The sequence below is a fragment of the Rattus norvegicus genome, chromosome 3 (genome assembly GCF_036323735.1).
Source record: "Rattus norvegicus strain BN/NHsdMcwi chromosome 3, GRCr8, whole genome shotgun sequence".
In the NCBI taxonomy this organism is placed as follows: domain Eukaryota; kingdom Metazoa; phylum Chordata; class Mammalia; order Rodentia; family Muridae; genus Rattus; species Rattus norvegicus.
The window spans coordinates 63,761,871-63,780,782 of record NC_086021.1 but is presented as its reverse complement, the minus strand read 5'-3'; the positions used below and the strand labels follow the sequence as shown (position 1 = coordinate 63,780,782).

Here is an 18,912-nt window from a genome sequence, read left to right as displayed (position 1 = left end):
TTCTGCTCTGCCTCGATCCACTGAACAGACTCAGCTGTCATCGAGATACGTTCTGTTCATCTGAGGGAAAAACAAGCTCTGTAACAGCATTGGTTATGTCTGCCCATCAACAACACTGATCCCAACCCTCAGGCTGTGGTCACCCAGGGAGCCTACCATCCATATGTTTTGGGGACACAGGCAGGTATGAGAGGGCAGGGTTAATGCCGATAGCACTGTTAGAAATGTCTAGTTTGGCTTGGACCTGAAGCGTGTGACTGTGATGTGTGGGCTCACAGACAGAAATAAGTCCTGCCTAGGTAGTAATTTGTACCTGGTTTTGTCTCGATAACAATAGTCAGGTAAAGTCCCTTTAATGTATATATTTATCTATGTTGTAGTTCTTGGAATGTGGTCCCCAGGCTGGCAGCGTTCGTATCATTCAGAAACTTACTGGAAATACTGATTGCAGGCTCCATTCTTGAGTACCTCTGGGTTCAGGGGTAAAGGCAGCCAGTCGCCCAGCCTCCAGGTGACTGTTCGAGGCTCTGGCTGAGCTGCCTAGCATTGTCTTCAGCCTGGTCCTTGCTTATTAGCATTTTCCGAGGGAATGTCTCACCAAGTACCAGTGCTTGGGCCCCACCAGTAGGATTTGATAGAATTAGCAGGCAGCTGGTGTCCTGGCATCAGCTTTTGGTACGCTCACAGCTAAGAACCATTGTCTCATAGTTATCCAAGAAACGGCTCTCCAGTCTATGATGTGGTCACCCCAGACTAACTTACTGAGGAACAGCTCTTGCCAGAGTGTTGACTTAGTCATTTGCTTATAAAGCAAACTGTAAATCATGTAAAACATCACAGGGCGGAAACATTGCACCTGAAGCAGTGTTTGGCACCTGGGAGGCGGGGAGATAGCAGTGATGATGAATCACACTGACAGTCAACCAGGAACCGGGATTCCAAGAGTCTCCCAAAGGAACAAGGGGATGAATGGTCTGTTTGGGGCTGGCCTGGGCTCATCCGTCCCTGGTTCTCCAGAATCGCTCTGAGATTTGCTCCTGCCTCCTGCACATCTGTACCAGATGTCACCGCCTTGAGTCAGGACTCACAAAGCTATTTGTGGGGTTCAGTCTCTGGGGTTCCTGGAGTTGAGAGGAGCTGACTTTCCCCCTCCCCTGGGGCTGGAGGGCTGACCCACAGTGGTTATGTTTCAGACTCAGTGTTTGCTCCGGGTCTCCTATACGGAAGGTGTTACTCACCTCTGTTTTGATTTACACACTGTTTCCTGAGTGCCTTGTTTCTAACAGGGGACTCTCCCTCATATGGTGAGAAGAATCACCCTCTGAGTGAGATTTGAGCCCAGAATGGGTTTCCCAACTGGTAAAAAAAACCCATTCCCCGAGGCGCTGCTGCTGCTGCTGCTGCAGTCCCTGTGGTAGGGAGATCTCAGCACACACACGTTCAACACTACCATGCTGAATGTTGGGGTTCATGAATTTAACTCTAGGAGGAAAGTTTGTTTGTAGACAGTTTGTTTCAGCAGAGCAAATCACATGCGCGGTGCATCAGGGTGGAACAGTTCAGTGTTGATTCCTGTACCCTAACCGAAACGCCCCCTCTTGGCTCCGTCTTACTGCTTCCGTGGTCTTGTGGGAATATTGTTGTTTCGTAATCGCAGTGCTCGCCAGTGTGAGCCCTTCTTGGCAAGCCTCTCCGCCTTGTTTGCCATAGCTGTTTAGATTGCAGCTACCCAATGATTCCAGATAAAAAGATCTAGATTTTCATATGTAAGTTTGCCCAGGTCTCACTGACATCAGACGAAGTTTTGGCCTCACCTTGAGGTCCACTCACTTCTTTTTTTTTTTTTTTTCCATCTTTATTAAATTGGGTATTTCTTATTTACATTTCAAATGTTATTCCCTTTCCCGGTTTCCAGGCCAACATCCCCCTAACCCCTCCTGCTCCCTTTCTATATGGGTGTTCCCTTCCCCACCCTCCCCCCACTACCACCCTCCCCCCAAGAATCCCATTCACTAGGGGCCCAGCCTTGGCAGACCAAGGGCTTCCCCTTCCACTGGTGCACTTACTAGGCTATTCATTGCTGCCTATGCAGTTGGAGTCCAGGGTCAGTCCATGTATAGTCTTTAGGTAGTGGCTTAGTCTCTGGAAGCTCAGGTTGCTTGGCATTGTTGTTCATATGGGGTCTCAAGTCCCTTCAGCTCTTTCAGTCCTTTCTCTGATTCCTTCAACGGGGGTCCCGTTCTCAGTTCAGTGGTTTGCTGCTGGCATTTGCCTATGTATTTGCCGTATTCTGACTGTGTCTCTCAGGAGAGATCTACATCCAGTTCCTGTCAGCCTGCACTTCTTTACTTCATCTATCTTACCTAGTTTGGTGACTGTATATTTATGGGCCACATGGGGGCAGGCTCTGAATGGGTGTTCCTTCAGCCTCTGTTCTAAACTTGGCCTCCCTATCCCCTCCTAAGGGTATTCTTGTTCCCCATTTAAAGAAGGAGTGAAGCATTCACATTTTGATCATCCGTCTTGAGTTTCATGTGTTCTGCACATCTAGGGTAATTCGAGCATTTGGGCTAATATCCACTTATCAATGAGTGCATACCATGTGTGTTTTTCTGTGATTGGGTTACCTCACTCAGGATGATATTTTCCAGTTCCATCCATTTGCCTATGAATTTCATAAAGTCATTGTTTTTGATAGCTGAGTAGTATTCCATTGTGTAGATGTACCACATTTTCTGTATCCATTCCTCTGTTGAAGGGCATCTGGGTTCTTTCCAGCTTCTGGCTATTATAAATAAGGCTGCGATGAACATAGTGGAGCACGTGTCTCTTTTATATGTTGAGGCATCTTTTGGGTATATGCCCAAGAGAGGTATAGCTGGATCCTCAGGCAGTTCAATGTCCAATTTTCTGAGGAACCTCCAGACTGGTTTCCAGAATGGTTGTACCAGTCTGCAATCCCACCAACAATGGAGGAGTGTTCCTCTTTCTCCACATCCTCTCCAGCATCTGCTGTCACTGGAGTTTTTGATCTCAGCCATTCTGACTTGTGTGAGGTGGAATCTCAGGGTTGTTTTGATTTGCATTTCCCTCATGACTAATGATGTTGAATATTTCTCTAGTATTTCACAGCCATTTGGCATTCCTCAGCTGTGAATTCTTTGTTTAGCTCTGAACCCCATTCTTAATAGGGTTTTTTTGTCTCCCTGCAGTCTAACTTCATGAGTTCTTTGTATATTTTGGATATAAGCCCTCTATCAGTTGTAGGGTTGGTAAAGACCTTTTCCCAATCTGTTGGTTGCCGCTTTGTCCTAACAACAGTGTCCTTTGCCTTACAGAAGCTTTGCAGTTTTATAAGATCCCATTTGTCGATTCTTGATCTTAGAGCATAAGCCATTGGTGTTTTGTTCGGGAAAATTTCCCAAGTGCCCATATGTTTGAGATTCTTCCTCACTTTTTCTTCTACTAGTTTGAGTGTATCTGGTTTGATGTGGAGGTCCTTGATCCACTTGGACTTAGGTCCACTCACTTCTTTGAGTTTAGCACAAATTCAGGTCTCCTCGGTGATACCCAGATTCTCTACTTTCACATGAAAGCTACTGTCCCTCCAACCTCACAAAAGTCTGGCAGCTTATAAAGTCCTCAGATTATTGTTGATGCCTGGCCTGACTCTGCAGCAGCTGTTGCTTTTGAACAATACGATGCCCTTCCTCCCCCAAGAGAAGCTACAAATGCCTCTTTTACAGCACTTTCCACCTTTGTAGACTCAGAGAGCATAAAATAGAGTGAGAAATGAATGCAAGGCTCCTGTTTGGGGATTCGGTGCACAGCTTAAAAACTATTGAGTTTAGCCGTTTCCTGACATTGACTTTCATAGCAACAGTTTAATTTGGAGAAAATCTGCTACCTCAAATGACTAAAAGTATTTATGTGGAAAATTTTCCAAATGATTGGCTTTACTGTGTTGCTATTTTCTTTCCCCATGAATATGTGAGTGTTTGGCTTTCTCCCAAGAGTTCTTTTCTGCATCACTTCTCTTCAGGAAAAAGACAATTTTCTATCTGGAGTAGAAGTAGCTCCTGGAGTCTTCCTCTTTTAAGCAAAGCATTGTTTGAGTTTAAGCCCCAGCATCTGTAAGAAATTTAGTCATTGCGTTGCTGGTGCCCTTGAATTCTCTCAAAGGTTAAGCTCATCTGAACAACTTAGACTACATTCCCTGCAGAGTGACCAGCTTGTGCTTTCTGCAGCCCTGGCCCGTGCCTGGCTCCCACCTGTATCAGTCTTGGGGTTTTCTCCACAGCTCCTCCATCTTTCTTACTCCCGTAAGCCTTCAGCTACCTCGCCAAAGTCTGCTCTTGCCAACATCAACAATGACTCCCCACAATTCAATGCGGTAATAACTTTGGATTACAACCAATTTTTCTGTAGCATTTGACATTTTAGGTTATATTTTCCTTATCTTCCTGGGACCATTTATCCTCTTTGTTTCCTTAAATAGTTTTTTTTCTTTCTTTGTCCCCTTCTTAAGTGTCATGTCCTTGGAAATTAGTCCTAGACCCATTTCTCTTCAGACCCTACACTCATATCGTGGAAGGCAGCCATCTTCCCCGTGACTCTAGTTTCATCTGCTGATGGAGTTTTCTCCTTCCTTTAGCCCAGGTCCAAGAACCAGTGCTGTGCCAATCCAAAGCCTGTTTCCTGTTTCCCTTCTAAGTTCCCAGCCTCGGGGCTGGATGCTCTTGTTTGTTGTGAAGCTGTAATTTCTTCCTATCTCTGTCACTTTCCTACCCCCATAAAACAAGCTGACATTTTATATTTATTTTATTTCTTCTGTCTTAAATCCACATCTTCTAGACTTTCTGCCACTGTCTCTTTCTCCTACAGGTTGAGAAACAACCAGCTCTGGTCTAGATTGCTCTATCTCGCCTCCCTGCCACCTGTCCTGCATCCTCCCCTAGAGTTCTGATCAACCCAGTTCTCTGTTCAAAAGTCTCCTCTCTCCTGCTCACAGAGTCTCACAGTATGACTCTCTTATCCCCTCAGCCTGAGGCTACGTCACCCCTCATTTCACCACACTCATATGTCACCGTACTGGATTTCTTTTCTATCCCCCAATCCTACCACAGTCTCTCAACTCTAGACTTTCACATGATCCTTTCTTTTTCTTATTTCACAGCTGCTCCCCCGGCCCCGGCCCCGCCCCTTTGAGTCTTGGGTTCAGAACACTTCTAAGACATGCTCCCAAATCTGGCATATATATGTACCCCCGCCAATGGCTTTTGCCTCATTGTCTCATCAAAGCACCCACCCCCAAGGCCCATCTCACAGTTGTCCCATCTTGAAACTTCTGGTAGAGTTGCCCGCCGTGCCGTGACAGGAGGATATCACCCAGGCTAACTGGTCACTGCACATGCCTGATGCAATATTTGATTCCTGGCTGGCACCGAGTCAAGAAATACCTATTAAATGAAGAATGAGCCTCAAAACAAACTGTGAGCCAGACTTCTTCATGCTTCAGATGGAAATAAATGCCACATTCTCATTTGCAATTTCTTCCTCACCAGTCAAGCTCCCCTGGCAAGGGCCACTATTACTTCCCACAAAGCAGACAAAAAAATAAAAACTTTGTTGCAGACAAAGCAACCTATATGTCCCACAGGAAGAAAAACTTTCCAAGGTTCTGAGAATTAGCATATGGTAATTGGCAAGTCCCAGGGTATCTTTTAATTGAACCTTCCCAGAAGTTCAAGTAGCTCGTACTCAGTGCTGAAATTGAGTAGAACCTCACTAGGGAGGTTGTGTCATGTCACGCCTTAGTGAAGATGGAGGGAATGGGAACTACAGCTTCCCACATGGAGGCAGGCGAGATAGAGAGCATGCTGATCTGCGGCCCTTGAACCCACAGTTGGGCTGGCACTATGACCATGACCTTCAAAGAAGGCTAGGATTGCCCTTCTCGGATCCCATAGTAACCTTCCTCTTTCATGAGCTTTTCTTCCGTCCTCACCCTGTGCTTTTCCTTCACTGCCATTTCATGAGCAAGCAGAATTTCAAGAATATTCCTCCCCAAAGCACATCTGAGGAAACAAAATGTCCTCCAGGCCCAGCCTGCCACGGCTTCCCTGCACCGCTCTGCCTGGGTTCCATGCTGTCTGTGACTAGGACGAGACCAGAAAGGTGTCCATTATCAGGCCCCCACCCCACCCTTACTGTCTCCTTCTCTCTGCTCTCACCACTCCTGGCTTCTCCAAAATCCTCATCCTGTGGAGGCAGCTCAAATGCCCTTCCTCCGTGAGGCTCTTCTTATGTACCTCAACAATCCAACAAATGGCCACCTCACTTTCCTGAAACACCAGGGGACCACATTTGTACCTGCCTGCCAAGTCTGAGAACTTTGTTTGGTTCTCAGGCATGTCTTGCTTCTATGTTAAGTTATAAACTTCTATTCCCTGCATGACCACACTGTCTAGCACAGTAGGTGTTTGGGGACACTTGATGTAAGAGGAGAGATCTAGGGAAAAGGACAGCACAGAGGTTAACTGCAGGGGACAGGACAGTGGGGGCTAAGCTGTGGTGCTGAGAACAGTCATTTTGGGTTACATTTCTGCTCTGCTACTTAATGCGCACGAGACTTTGGACAAATCACACCGTTTGTCCGTGCCTCCATTTCCATACCTGTAAAAGACAAAATTATATATACAAAATTATACCCTCTACCTGTGATTGTTGTGAAGTGTCTAAAAAGAAAGGATCGTAAAGCACTTAGTACAAGACCTCGGCCTTCTGAGCGCTCAGCACATATCGGAATCTCCAGCATGGAGGGCCAGCAAAGACACCTCCATAGAAAAGACTGCTGTGGACACTGAGGGTGAAGGGCGTCAGCGACTAATGTGACAACACGAATTAAATCTAAGCTGCTGCCTGTAGAAAGCTAGCAGGGCCCCATCTTCCTGAGAACTCAGGCGAATCTCCTCCTCTTAAGCCAATATAATGGCCTTGACAAGAAGACAGCAGTACTTGATGCTCAAATAGGGGCAGCAGAGAGTGATAGTGTGTTTTATAAAACCAAGGATATGCTGTATGGACTGAGGTATGGGGTGGTGGGAGGGGGTGCCTGCCTCAGCAAGGCCATGCTGAGGCATCCCTCGGCCCCCAGCCATACAAAGGGTCTGCTATAGAATAGAGATTGTGGGTATGGGAAAGGGAGCTGAGAAGGGAGTAGAGGCAGAGAGAGAGAAGAGACAGAGAGGAGAGAGAAGAGACAGAAGAAAGAGAGGGAGAAGTAGAGGGAGAGAGAGAAGGAGGAGGGGGAGGGGGAGGAGGAGGAGAGGAGGAGGAGAAGGGGGAGGAAGAGAAACTGGCCAGGAACACGTGGAGGAGGGGGAGGGAGAAAGGGGTTAGGGAGAGAAGAGAGTCAGAGAGTCAGAGAGGCCAAACAGCCCCCACCCCACCCCACCCCCCTTTTTAGCCAGCCAGGCCTACCTGGCTGTTGCTAGGCAACTGTTGGGCAGAGCGTAGAAGGAATGCCTACAGAGAGGGATAGGTGAGCTCATAGCATTGAGCTATGTTTTAATGCACCCTATTTTAATGTCTGATGATCTGAAAGGAGATGGAAAACTAAAGCTGAAGGAGAAAAGTCATGTTTTTGCTGCCATCTACAGATGTCAGAGTGCAATTTGTAAAGTTTCTTAACATGCGCATAAGCCCATTTCACGGAGAGACACTGTATCCGAAGTATAGTTTAAGTTCTAGTAACCTAAATAATTTAAGCACAGTATTACAGCAATTTTATTTTACCCTGCGTTCTAAAAGTATGTGCATTTGGTCAGGGACTCAATCTCTATAGTTCCTCAAGCTGTGTTCAAACCTGTCATCTGAAGGCTGTGTCACAGCTCAGGATAGGGTGGTTATCGCTCAGGGCACCTTTACTGTAGCTACGGCAGCTAGCCAACAGGGTCATGGTGACAGAGAAGCCTGAACTCAGCTGGACTTTACTCCAGGCTTTTCTGCATCTCACTGGCTACTGGAATACAGCGGTAGATTGCCTCTCACTATTTGGGTTAAGAAATTAAACCAAGTAAAATCAAACTGTGGAGTGGTATCCCTTCTGAGAAGGCTCCAGTTGTGCTCTTATCTGTGTACTCTGTGTGTGTGTGTGTGTGTGTGTGTGTGTGTGTGTGTGTGTGTGAGAGAGAGAGAGAGAGAGAGAGAGAGAGAGAGAGAGAGAGAGAGTGTTATTATGGCCCACCTACCTGTCCTGTGTCTCTTTTCAAAGGGTGAAATATAGACAAGAATTGCTGGAGAAGCGTTTAATGGATAGAAAAAAATTGGCCCTTCAAGAAGTCCAGGAGGAAGAAGAGAGAGAGAGGCGACTGGAAGCCCTACGAAAACAGGTGTTTTCAATTTGGAAAGTTTCATTTGTTTTTTAATGTTTCTAAGCGTGCTAATGACATTATTACTGGGACTTAGATCATGATATCTGCTATACAAAATGTAACGTTTCCAAACTAGGACATGATTTTTCATTCCCAGGAGCCAGTGAGGTTTATGTTGAACCAGGTCCAGTTTCTTGATATATTTAAAGAAGTTTATCAGGCGCATTTAAAGAGCTCTCTCCCAAGATCTAAGTGTGTCCATATCCTCTCTAGTTCATTATCCAAACAGTATCTGTTTGCATCAGTGAAACTCTGTTTCCAGTCAAAGGACTTCCCTGTCCTCAAAAATGTGGTAGAGCAAGATAATCCACTCTCAAGTGGGAATCTTTGCTTGGAAAAATCCCACAGCCAACAAGCCAGTTTAAGCACTACTTTACAAATACCTTCTTTGTACAGCCTTAAAAGCTTACCATGGCCTTGCCTAAGAAACGCAGGCAAGGTAGATAAAAGTAGACAGTCCATGGCAAATGCAGGGACTGAAGAAATCGAGACATGTGAGATATTCTCTCTGGTAATTTTTCTGAACTTTGACCCCCAACAATTTGTTCAAATGGTAACTGCCCAGCCTAGCCAATGGGAAGTGACTGTGTAGTTCCTTTCTGAGTGAGTAGAAGTTGTACCAGCCTTGGCCTTGATTGTCCTTTAACACTGGAACAGCTGGTTAAGTATTCAATGCCAGAGAAAACTTGAATTGTTTACTTAACCTGCCTTGGCTCTGTTTTCTCATCTGGAAAATGGGAATACTAAAGCCAGTACCTGCCCCATAGGTTTGCATTAACTAGAGTTCAAATTTGTGAGTGCAAAGGCCTATTCCAATGCTTCTGGGTGAAACTCCGTTTGCTTCCTCAGTGTCTCTCTGAACTAAGTATTCTTAACACTCCTATGTTGTAAAAGCAGAAACCAAGAGGTCAGGTGCTTTTTCCGGAGTCACGTAGCTAGTAAGCGTCAAATAGGACTCCTATTAAGACAGCTTTCACATCCTCCTCCTCTTTGATACAATAGACTGCAGAGATGAATTCAAAGCATAAGACTATAAATTCTGTTTATTCTATATCTGAAAATCAAATTATTCAATTATTAGCAAAGAATTACACACTATGACTTTCTGGAGACAGACTTAACGTCACAATCACTGAATATACTCATGTTGCAAATGTAACTACAGAATGGGTACTATAGAATCCATGTGACTAGAACTCCTTCTACCCAGTAGTCCTTAAGAAAAGTCTTCAGTTCTCACCATAAAGAATCAGTGTTTAGAACTATAATATATGACATTTGTGCCAGGAAACCTATAATAATTAAATTACATTTGACCCCAGTCATTTTATTACAGTTTGAAATGGCATTAAAATGCCATTTACGTCATGCAAATTCTTGACTTGCAGAATTAATAGGCAGGTGTGGGTAATGTTGCATATTATTGACAAAATTAGTGACTTCCTTTCATTAAGATCTGGGTCAGAATAGTTATTACTATGTAGGACAAGGACTTCATGGTAAAATGGCTCTCCGGCTTTATAGTCAAAAGGTGATGCATTTTCTGTGACAGTCCCGAGAAATCCACTCTCCTAGTACAATGGAAGTGCACCCAGCTTGCCCAGCAATGACCGCGCAATCGACTTTACCAGAAAACCTCATGTGCTGATACTCATAACCACAGGTGGATGGCTGCTGAAATATGAATCTTTGTTGCTATCTGCCATTTTCAAGGGGGTTTCCAATGTCCGATTGCCTTTGACTTTTATCACACAGATGAATATATATAATCTGAAATCAATCATAATTATGACTAATCGTTAACGGGTGGTTATAATTGTTAATGTTTTGTTTGACATGTGTTGTAACTCCTTTGTTAGTATCTGGGACTGGCCTGGGTTTAATATTCCTTTGCTCTTTCCGCTACTGTTTTAGACGTAATAAAAATTTTGTAATGGTCACTAGGCAAACCCATAATCTTACCCAGAAGCCTTTGACTTGTATCCCCACTTGAGCGTCCCTGCTTTCTCTTCCCTCAGGTTGCTGTCGCTGTCCGGTCTGATCCAGTTAGAATGATGTCAGAGACACTGGCCTGGAAAGCTCGGATAGGCGCTGTGAGTGAGGAGGAATTCACTCTTCAAAAGCCGCTCTTCACCCTGACCACATACAATGAGCAGCAGGTACTTACGGGAACTGGCGGTCCTGGTGTAGAGTCCACGCAGAGAGCTGGAGGAACCGTTCAAGCGTGCGCTCTGAGTTACTAATGATTTTTAATATTTACCTGGAAAGAGCCTGGACTAGATTAGCATATTTTCTATTTGTAAATAATAAACCATAATTGCTGGATGAATCTAAGTGTTATAAAAGTGTGACATAAAACAAAACAGTTCAAAAACATATCTGTCACTGAAAGAGGTTTTGTAACATTTTATGCAAAAGTCATTGATTAAAAAAATGGTCACTGGTATTTCTTTCAGGTTCAAAGATTTCTCTGTTGTATTATGAGTTTATATTCTAAATTCATGGCATAGATACTATCAAATAGGCATCTAATGAGATCGACAGGCAGTACTGAAGACAGCTACCCCAAGTTTTGTTCTTCGAGCTAAGGATAAAGCATTTTCTGTGGCAGCACCATCGAGGGATCTTGGAGCTGTTTGCAGGAGTTTAGAATGTGTCTTGGTTGTGGCTGGAACTGAGAAGAGAGATTTAAAAGAACTTTTAGCGGAGAAGGGTAGAAAAGAAGACATAGGAATGAATGAATATCACCCAAATTAAGTAAGTAAGCATTCATGAGTTTTACAGAACTAGGGAGAGCACGCCAATATCTCAAGAAACCTGTTGCCAAACGAGTTCAAAGTACCTCCCCTGTGTGCTGCATACTTGATGGTGAATAGTAAGGTGAAAATTTCATTCATTAGTAATCAAATATTTATGAAATAGACACTGTTATTCTGGTTCTGTGCAAGAGTGTAGCTCTTGGCTCCACCTAAATGGGCCAGACTGATCCTTCCCGAGAGAAGTGACTCTCTAGGTTAAGAAGGGAAGTATTACATTCAGAGGTAAAGCACAGTGTGAAGCCAGTTCTGTGCCCAGTGTGAGGAGAGAAGGGAGAACTCTGTCGGGGGGAGGTTAGAGAGATGGCACTTCTGAGCAGGAGCAGAGTTTCCGATCTGGGGCAGTTGTTACTAAACTCATTCACGGCGATTTACAGTTTAAAGGGAAAAGAGGCTAATGTGCACAGGGAGAAGAATTACTTTTAGGGACGTGTAGGTATATATCTCTCTAGAACCAGCTATGATAGTACAAAGGCAACTGGCCCCTACACAGGCGAAACTAAGGGAAAGGAAGAGTCCTAAGGCTCTGGGCCAAGCTATCAGGGGTTTCCCAGACAGAAAAGACTGAGAGAAGGCCTTTCGCTGAATGTCTTTACTGTGAGACAGAGGCACCGGCACAGGATAAGTGCTGAAATGAGAATGGAAACTTGGGCTAGGGCCCAGCTGTGGTACACAGGAAGCCTTTTTATTCAGACATCTGACCTTTGTCCCGTGACCAGACATGCTATTTAAAAGCAGGTAAGTTAAATAGTGACATTTGTATTTTATCCTCGGATCTTGAATGGGAAATAGTTGGACATTGGGAGGAGAGGAGTGGAAGTGGTGGTGAAAGAGTCATGCGCAGCTCTGACTGGAGCGATGGGGGATGGGAGCGGTAAAGGAATCGAATCGAGGAGGACTCCAAGCTCGACAAGCACCGCAGTTGCGCATTGTGGATTCAAATCCACACTCGAGATTTACCGGCTGCGTGCACTCGCCTAAGCTATTAACATCTTTATGTTTGTTTCTTTCATCTTTAAAATAATTACTTGCAAAGTTCTTCTGGGGATTGGAAATAATAAATATCAACTGCCTAGGATATTGCCTGATACTCGGCAGTGATTCAACAAATTATTGCCACATAAGAACTGAGCAGAAGGAAAAACAAGTCTGGGGGGAGGAGATTTGTTTTGTCCGTGTCACGTTTAGGGTGAGGGGGTCTAAAGCATCCTTTCAAAAACCTGATTACCAGCCTCTGGGGAGGAGAAACCTCTCTCTTCATTTACTTTTTACTAAAAAATTGGATAATGAAAAAAAATTGAAGGCGCCACAGCCCTTGGTGCTGGAGAAGGAGGTGAATCTTAAAGAGAATTCGGGAGTAAACAGCAGCAGATCATAGAGGGAGTGGGAGTCCTTGAAAGTGGCTCAGAATACATGGGGACAGAGGAGAAGCCAGGGACCAAGGCTCAGATGTTTTTTTCTCAGACCTTTGGGTTATTCTGGCCTTGTGCTTCTCACTACCCCAGCCCTGCTTCTGACTGGTTGTCATTGAGTCTTCCCTTTAGACTATGTCTGACAGTTAGGTCGTCTCTACTCCCAGACAGGTTTAAGTATTTATTACTTCATGTCTAGACAGTCAGAGTAGCCTCCTGACCTTTCCCTCCCTCCATCTCTTTTTCTTCCCCCAGCACCTTAATTTATTCCGACCTGATGATCAGATTCATCCTATGTGGCCATACTTTGATGCTAAAAGCAGAAACAAACACTGTGGGGCTAGTTAGCACAGCCTTCAAGGCTACGAGATCCAAATTTCAGTCTGAGTGTCCTTTTCCCCCCAAGCTCCTCAGTGGCATAGTATTCTACCCAAACTCACCTCATCCTAAAATTGACCTGCTTTACCTCAACGTTTGTATGTGAGGCCTCCCTGTTCGATTAGGTCTCTCTTCCTCCCTCTCTGACTACTGGAAAGATTAAGTCAGACTTCAAGGCTGCCCTGGTTGTTTCTTACCTGAGAGCGTCCTCCTGCCAGCAGCACCACACACACCCCCATGTTTCACTACATGAGGCAGCGTCACACATTAGTTACCTGGGAACCTCCCATTGCTCCCATTCAGTCAGGAACTCATGGAGGAAGCGATTTTTAGAAACTCACGACCGTGTCTCTTAGGGAGTTGGGTTACATTAGACTGGGGTAAAATGTCCAGACGTGGTCATCTCTTATCATGGCAAAGAATGTGTTGACGTTTAAGATTCATAGGAAGAGGACTACGGGCCAATTAAGCGTAATTGAGAAGAGAAGCCAGAGTATCTGTTTGTCTACTCCTACTTAGCATGATGGTCGGGGCATTTTCCAGTTCTGTTTGAAATAGAAATCCAGCCCCAGACTCCCTTTTTCTAGGAGTGACCACATGTTTGTGAGTAATTTGCACATTACTAAATGACGGTGAAGTTAAGGCGGCTGTCGGAAGATGCTCAGGGGGCTGGGGAGATGATTGAGCAGTTAAGAGCACTCAGGGCTCTTGCAAGGGGCCTGGATTTGTCTCCCGGGCACCACCTAGCAACCCACAACTTCCCACAACTCTAGTTCTAGGCGTTATTACCAAATTAACCAAGACCACTGGATTTCTGTTACCCGGGCCATCACCTGGTAAGACATAATTTGGAAAAATACATAAATATTATTTGCAAGAATTATCAATTCTGGGCTGGAGAGATGGCTCAGGGGTTAAGAGCACTGACTGCTCTTCCAGAGGTCCTGAGTTCAAATCCCAGCAACCACATGGTGGCCCACAGGCATCTGTAATGAGATCTGATGCCCTCTTCTGGTGTGTCTGAAGACAGCAACAGTGAACTTATATATAATAAATAAATAAATCTTTAAAAAAATTACCAATCCACAGCTACATTTCTTCTGATTGTTATTTTACAATTTGATTTTTAATTATGCAGGATTCATTAAGTAACTTCCCACACCTTCCCCTAGCCTCTGTCAGCACTACACCCCCACATGGTACATATATGTGCAGGCAGACACACACTCATACACTTAAAACTAGGGCTCTCTTAACTAACATCTCCTGAAAAATATATTCCAAAGATTGATTTGTCTATTAAAGCAGATTTACATTAATAATCCTTTATCTATGTGATTCCAGCCAGCAATAAATAACCACTAATAGTACTGAAAGCAAGGTTCCTTTATTATTTTTTAAAATAATATATTGTATCTGATTGTAGTATATAATATTGAACTCACTTTATGTTGAAAACAAGTAATGCAGTGGAAAGTGATAGTGTAAACCACAGTTTGGACATTTCTAGTGGAAACTCTGCAGTCACAGAACTCACAAGCTTTACTGTCATCTGACAGCCACCTTTAAAGATGTGCAACTTGGAAAAACGAGCGTGAGTGGTAGGATGTGCTCCAGCTAAATGAGTCAGTGTTTGCTTAAATCCCATTTTTTTTTTTGTCTACAGATCATTTCTGATCCTCGACTTCGATTTGAGTTAGCACTCCGAGAAGCTGGACTCCATAAAACGCAGTACGCCAAAGAGATGCTACCGAAAATTGGTCCTCAGAAGCCTCCAAGGAAGGATACAGAATCAACGGTGTTCAAGATCTAGAGGGTACCTGCGAACAAACACTGTGTGGCTATGGAAAATGACGATTACTGCTGCTAAATGCCTAAAAACCACTGCACATAGAAATTATAGCATTTATTAAACAACTTTCCCTTTTTTATCTTCAAAGTTTTGGTCATTATTTGATTTTTCTTTCAATAATATGTATTATTACCAAATTTACCAAAATTATGAGACTTCTGTATATATGTTGGCATTTGGTAGGTTGTTATTTTGAAGCATTTTTTTCTATAAAGAAGAGCTAAAATAACCATTTGCAAGATTTGTCTATTCCACTGGTACATGCGTCGTTTCGGCTTGTTATCTCAGTATTTGACTTTTAATTATGGAAGCTTCATTGTCGTTAATACTGCTATTGTTTCTTGGTTATTCTACGAGGAGAGTCAACCTTTCTCTGAATTTAGCAATCAGTTTGGTGCATCATGTTTATTGCAAACCAATTATCTAAACAGTCTCGGTTTGCAAATTTGGCTTAAAAAGAAACTAGACTTAGTGTCTCCATCACGGGAATACCTGATTTATACTGGAAAGACACGGCAGTGTGGTCGTTTAGAAGAAAAAAACTGAAATTTTATGATACTTGAAGTGTTATTAAAAGTTCCTAATTATCTAAAAAAAAATACTTAGATGAATTTCTTGGAGAGGAGGATCTCACATAAAGCTTGCCAATAAATCTTTGGCTACTTCTAAAAGGAAGCAAGAAAAATTTTCAGCAAGAAAATGTGTTCTTAAAACTTCTAGTTACTAATAGTAGTAGGATGACTGGTTGCTTTTTTTCCTTTATTTTTCTTTGCTGCCATTCCATGGGAAGCAGGAGCATCAGAGGTTCAAGGTCCCCCTTGGCTATGTAGTCAGTTTGCAGCCAGCCTGCAACACAGGAGACCCTGTTGAAAGAAAGAGAGAGGGAGAGAGGAAGATAGGAGAGAGAGGGTGAGGATCAATAAGGGGAGATGAAAGAGAAAAAAGGACACCGCAGAAAACAGGCTGATTGGGGCTCTTCATGACTCCTCTCGGCATTGCAAGTGTTAGGGAAATCAGCCCAGCCTGTCAGGGCACATTGCTTTCTACGTAAGAGTTCTACAGAGGGAAAGATCTTATCCACACCCTGGGATTCCTTTCAATGATTCTCTACTTCAGCTCTTTACAGCACTATAGTATCTCATCGAAGAGTGGAGAAGTGACTTCTTAGGAAGAGGTGACTGGGCATGGATTTGTCTTGGGGGTCTGTCTAGGGGTCAATGTGTTATTTTATGGGGTCCTGACTATAATTCCTGAGTACACACTGAGTGCTTAGCATTAATATGTGCTGTCCATGTGATATTTGGTCATCCTCACAGCCTTATAACAAGATTCTTGTCAATTTAGAGATCTAGAAACAAGTTCAGAAGGATGAAATAATATACACTTGTCAGTTGCCTTCAAATAGAGACCTTAAATGAGTGTGGTAAGTCCCACCATTTTTTTTTTTTTGGTTCTTTTTTTCGGAGCTGGGGACCGAACCCAGGGCCTTGCGCTTCCTAGGCAAGCGCTCTACCACTGAGCTAAATCCCCAACCCCCGAGTCCCACCATTTTTAAGTGAAAGAAAATAATCTGAAATCTGAAATGATAAAAATGCTTATTCGTATCCTCAGTGAATGGCCAGTGCCCACTCACCAGGTGGTCAGCATCGCCAACGAATGTAGTAGCCACAGAAAAGTAGGAAGACTGGACATGGTGGTACAGGTCTGTAATCCCACATATATAGGTGGAGGCCAACCTGGGCTCCATGATGCCTCCAAATGTATCCAAGGTCACCAAAGCCAAAGGAGCACAAAACTGCTGGAGGGTAGAACCCTCTGACTTAGGAGCACTTGGGAGGTGGAAGCAAGAAGATCAGAGGTTCAAGGCCAGCTTCAGCTTATAACCAGTCTGAGGCCAGGTGGGGCATATCAGCCATTGTCTCTAAGAAAGAAAACAGGAAGCATGTGTTAGTGTGGATCAGAAAACTTTCTCCTGGCTGCTGAGGTGACTTTCTTACAACCTTTGATCCAGCAACTCTCCATCTAGATGCGTGCTACAGAGAGGCTCTGCACCAGTGTGTAGGGAGGAAGACACTGGGCTTCGCAAAGGAAAACAAACTACATTTCATCAGTAGCAAACTGGATGGACAGAAAAACTGACATATTTGTTTATAGAATCACATATCACAAAGGAAATGGGGAGAAATTTATAGATATGGACATAATATTTACCAAAAGGAGTGAGATGTCATATTTCATTTATCTAAAGAACAAAATCCTGCCAAGGTATTCTGTATTGCTTATGGACACAAGGAAGGCTTATGGAATAAAGAAATGAAATGAAATAAAATAAAGGCGTGATTACCCCAGGCGGCTAGGGAGACAGACAGGATCAAAGAGCCACAAGTCCCCAAAACTGTTGTATTGCTTAACCAAGGATGTGGTTACAGACTCAAACTAATAGAAGAAAAACTAGGGAAGCATCTGGAACACATGGGCACAGGAAAAAATTTCCTGAACAAAACACCAATGGCTTATGCTCTAAGATCAAGAATCGACAAATGGGATCTCATAAAACTGCAAAGCTTCTGTAAGGCAAAGGACACTGTGGTTAGGACAAAACGGCAACCAACAGATTGGGAAAAGATCTTTACCAATCCTACAACAGATAGAGGCCTTATATCCAAAATATACAAAGACTCAAGAAGTTAGACCGCAGGGAGACAAATAACCCTATTAAAAATGGGGTTCAGAGCTAAACAAAGAATTCACAGCTGAGGAATGCCAAATGGCTGAGAAACACCTAAAGAAATGTTCAACATCTTTAGTCATAAGGGAAATGCAAATCAAAACAACCCTGAGATTTCACCTCACACCAGTGAGAATGGCTAAGATCAAAAACTCAGGTGACAGCAAATGCTAGCGAGGATGTGGAGAAAGAGGAACACTCCTCCATTGTTGGTGGGATTGCAGACTGGTACAACCATTCTGGAAATCAGTCTGGAGGTTCCTCAGAAAATTGGACATTGAACTGCCTGAGGATCCAGCTATACCTCTCTTGGGCATATACCCAAAAGATGCCCCAACATATAAAAAAGACATCGCAGCCTTATTTATAATAGCCAGAAGCTGGAAAGAACCCAGATGCCCTTCAACAGAGGAATGGATACAGAAAATGTGGTACATCTACACAATGGAATATTACTCAGCTATCAAAAACAACGAGTTTATGAAATTCGTAGGCAAATGGTTGGAACTGGAAAATATCATCCTGAGTGAGCTAACCCAATCACAGAAAGACATACATGGTATGCACTCATTGATAAGTGGCTATTAGCCCAAATGCTTGAATTACCCTAGATGCCTAGAACAAACGAAACTCAAGACGGATGATCAAAATGTGAATGCTTCACTCCTTCTTTAAATGAGGAAAAAGAATACCCTTGGCAGGGAAGGGAGAGGCAAAGATTAAAACAGAGACTGAAGGAACACCCATTCAGAGCCTGCCCCACATGTGGCCCATACATATAGAGCCACCCAATTAGACAAGATGGATGAAGCAAAGAAGTGCAGACCGACAGGAGCCGGATGTAGATTGCTCCTGAGAGGCACAGCCAGAATACAGCAAATACAGAGGCGAATGCCAGCAGCAAACCACTGATTTGAGAATAGGACCCCCGTTGAAGGAATCAGAGAAAGAACTGGAAGAGCTTGAAGGGGCTCGAGACCCCATATGTACAACAATGCCAAGCAACCAGAGCTTCCAGGGACTAAGCCACTACCTAAAGACTATACATGGACTGACCCTGGACTCTGACCCCATAGATAGCAATGAATATCCTAGTAAGAGCACCAGTGGAAGGGGAAGCCCTGGGTCCTGCTAAGACTGAACCCCCAGTGAACTAGATTGTTGGGGGGAGGGCGGCAAGAGGGGGAGGATGGGGAGGGGAATACCCATAAAGAAGGGGAGGGGGGAGGGGGATGTTTGCCTGGAAACCGGGAAAGGGAATAACAGTCGAAATGTCTATAAGAAATACTCA

At 43.9% G+C, this 18,912-nt stretch overlaps 1 protein-coding gene across 9 annotated transcripts in view; it reads left to right on the top strand.

Moving 5' to 3' along the window:
• The window catches only part of Ccdc148 (coiled-coil domain containing 148), a 275,147-nt gene extending 260,020 nt beyond the window's left edge, over positions 1 to 15,127 (top strand). For 6 of the 9 annotated variants that reach the window (XM_039104827.2, XM_039104821.2, XM_039104822.2 and 3 more), the window contains 3 exons: positions 8,276 to 8,393; positions 10,454 to 10,594; positions 14,708 to 15,127. In XM_039104827.2, the coding sequence (XP_038960755.1) occupies positions 8,276 to 8,393; positions 10,454 to 10,594; positions 14,708 to 14,854 (406 nt within the window). In that variant the 3' untranslated portion in view covers positions 14,855 to 15,127. Of the gene's footprint in view, positions 1 to 8,275; positions 8,394 to 10,453; positions 10,595 to 14,707 lie in introns of those variants that run through there. The other 3 variants (NM_001107732.1, XR_010064611.1, XR_010064612.1) reach the window with 3 other exon arrangements.
• The last annotated feature ends 3,785 nt before the right edge of the window (positions 15,128 to 18,912 follow it).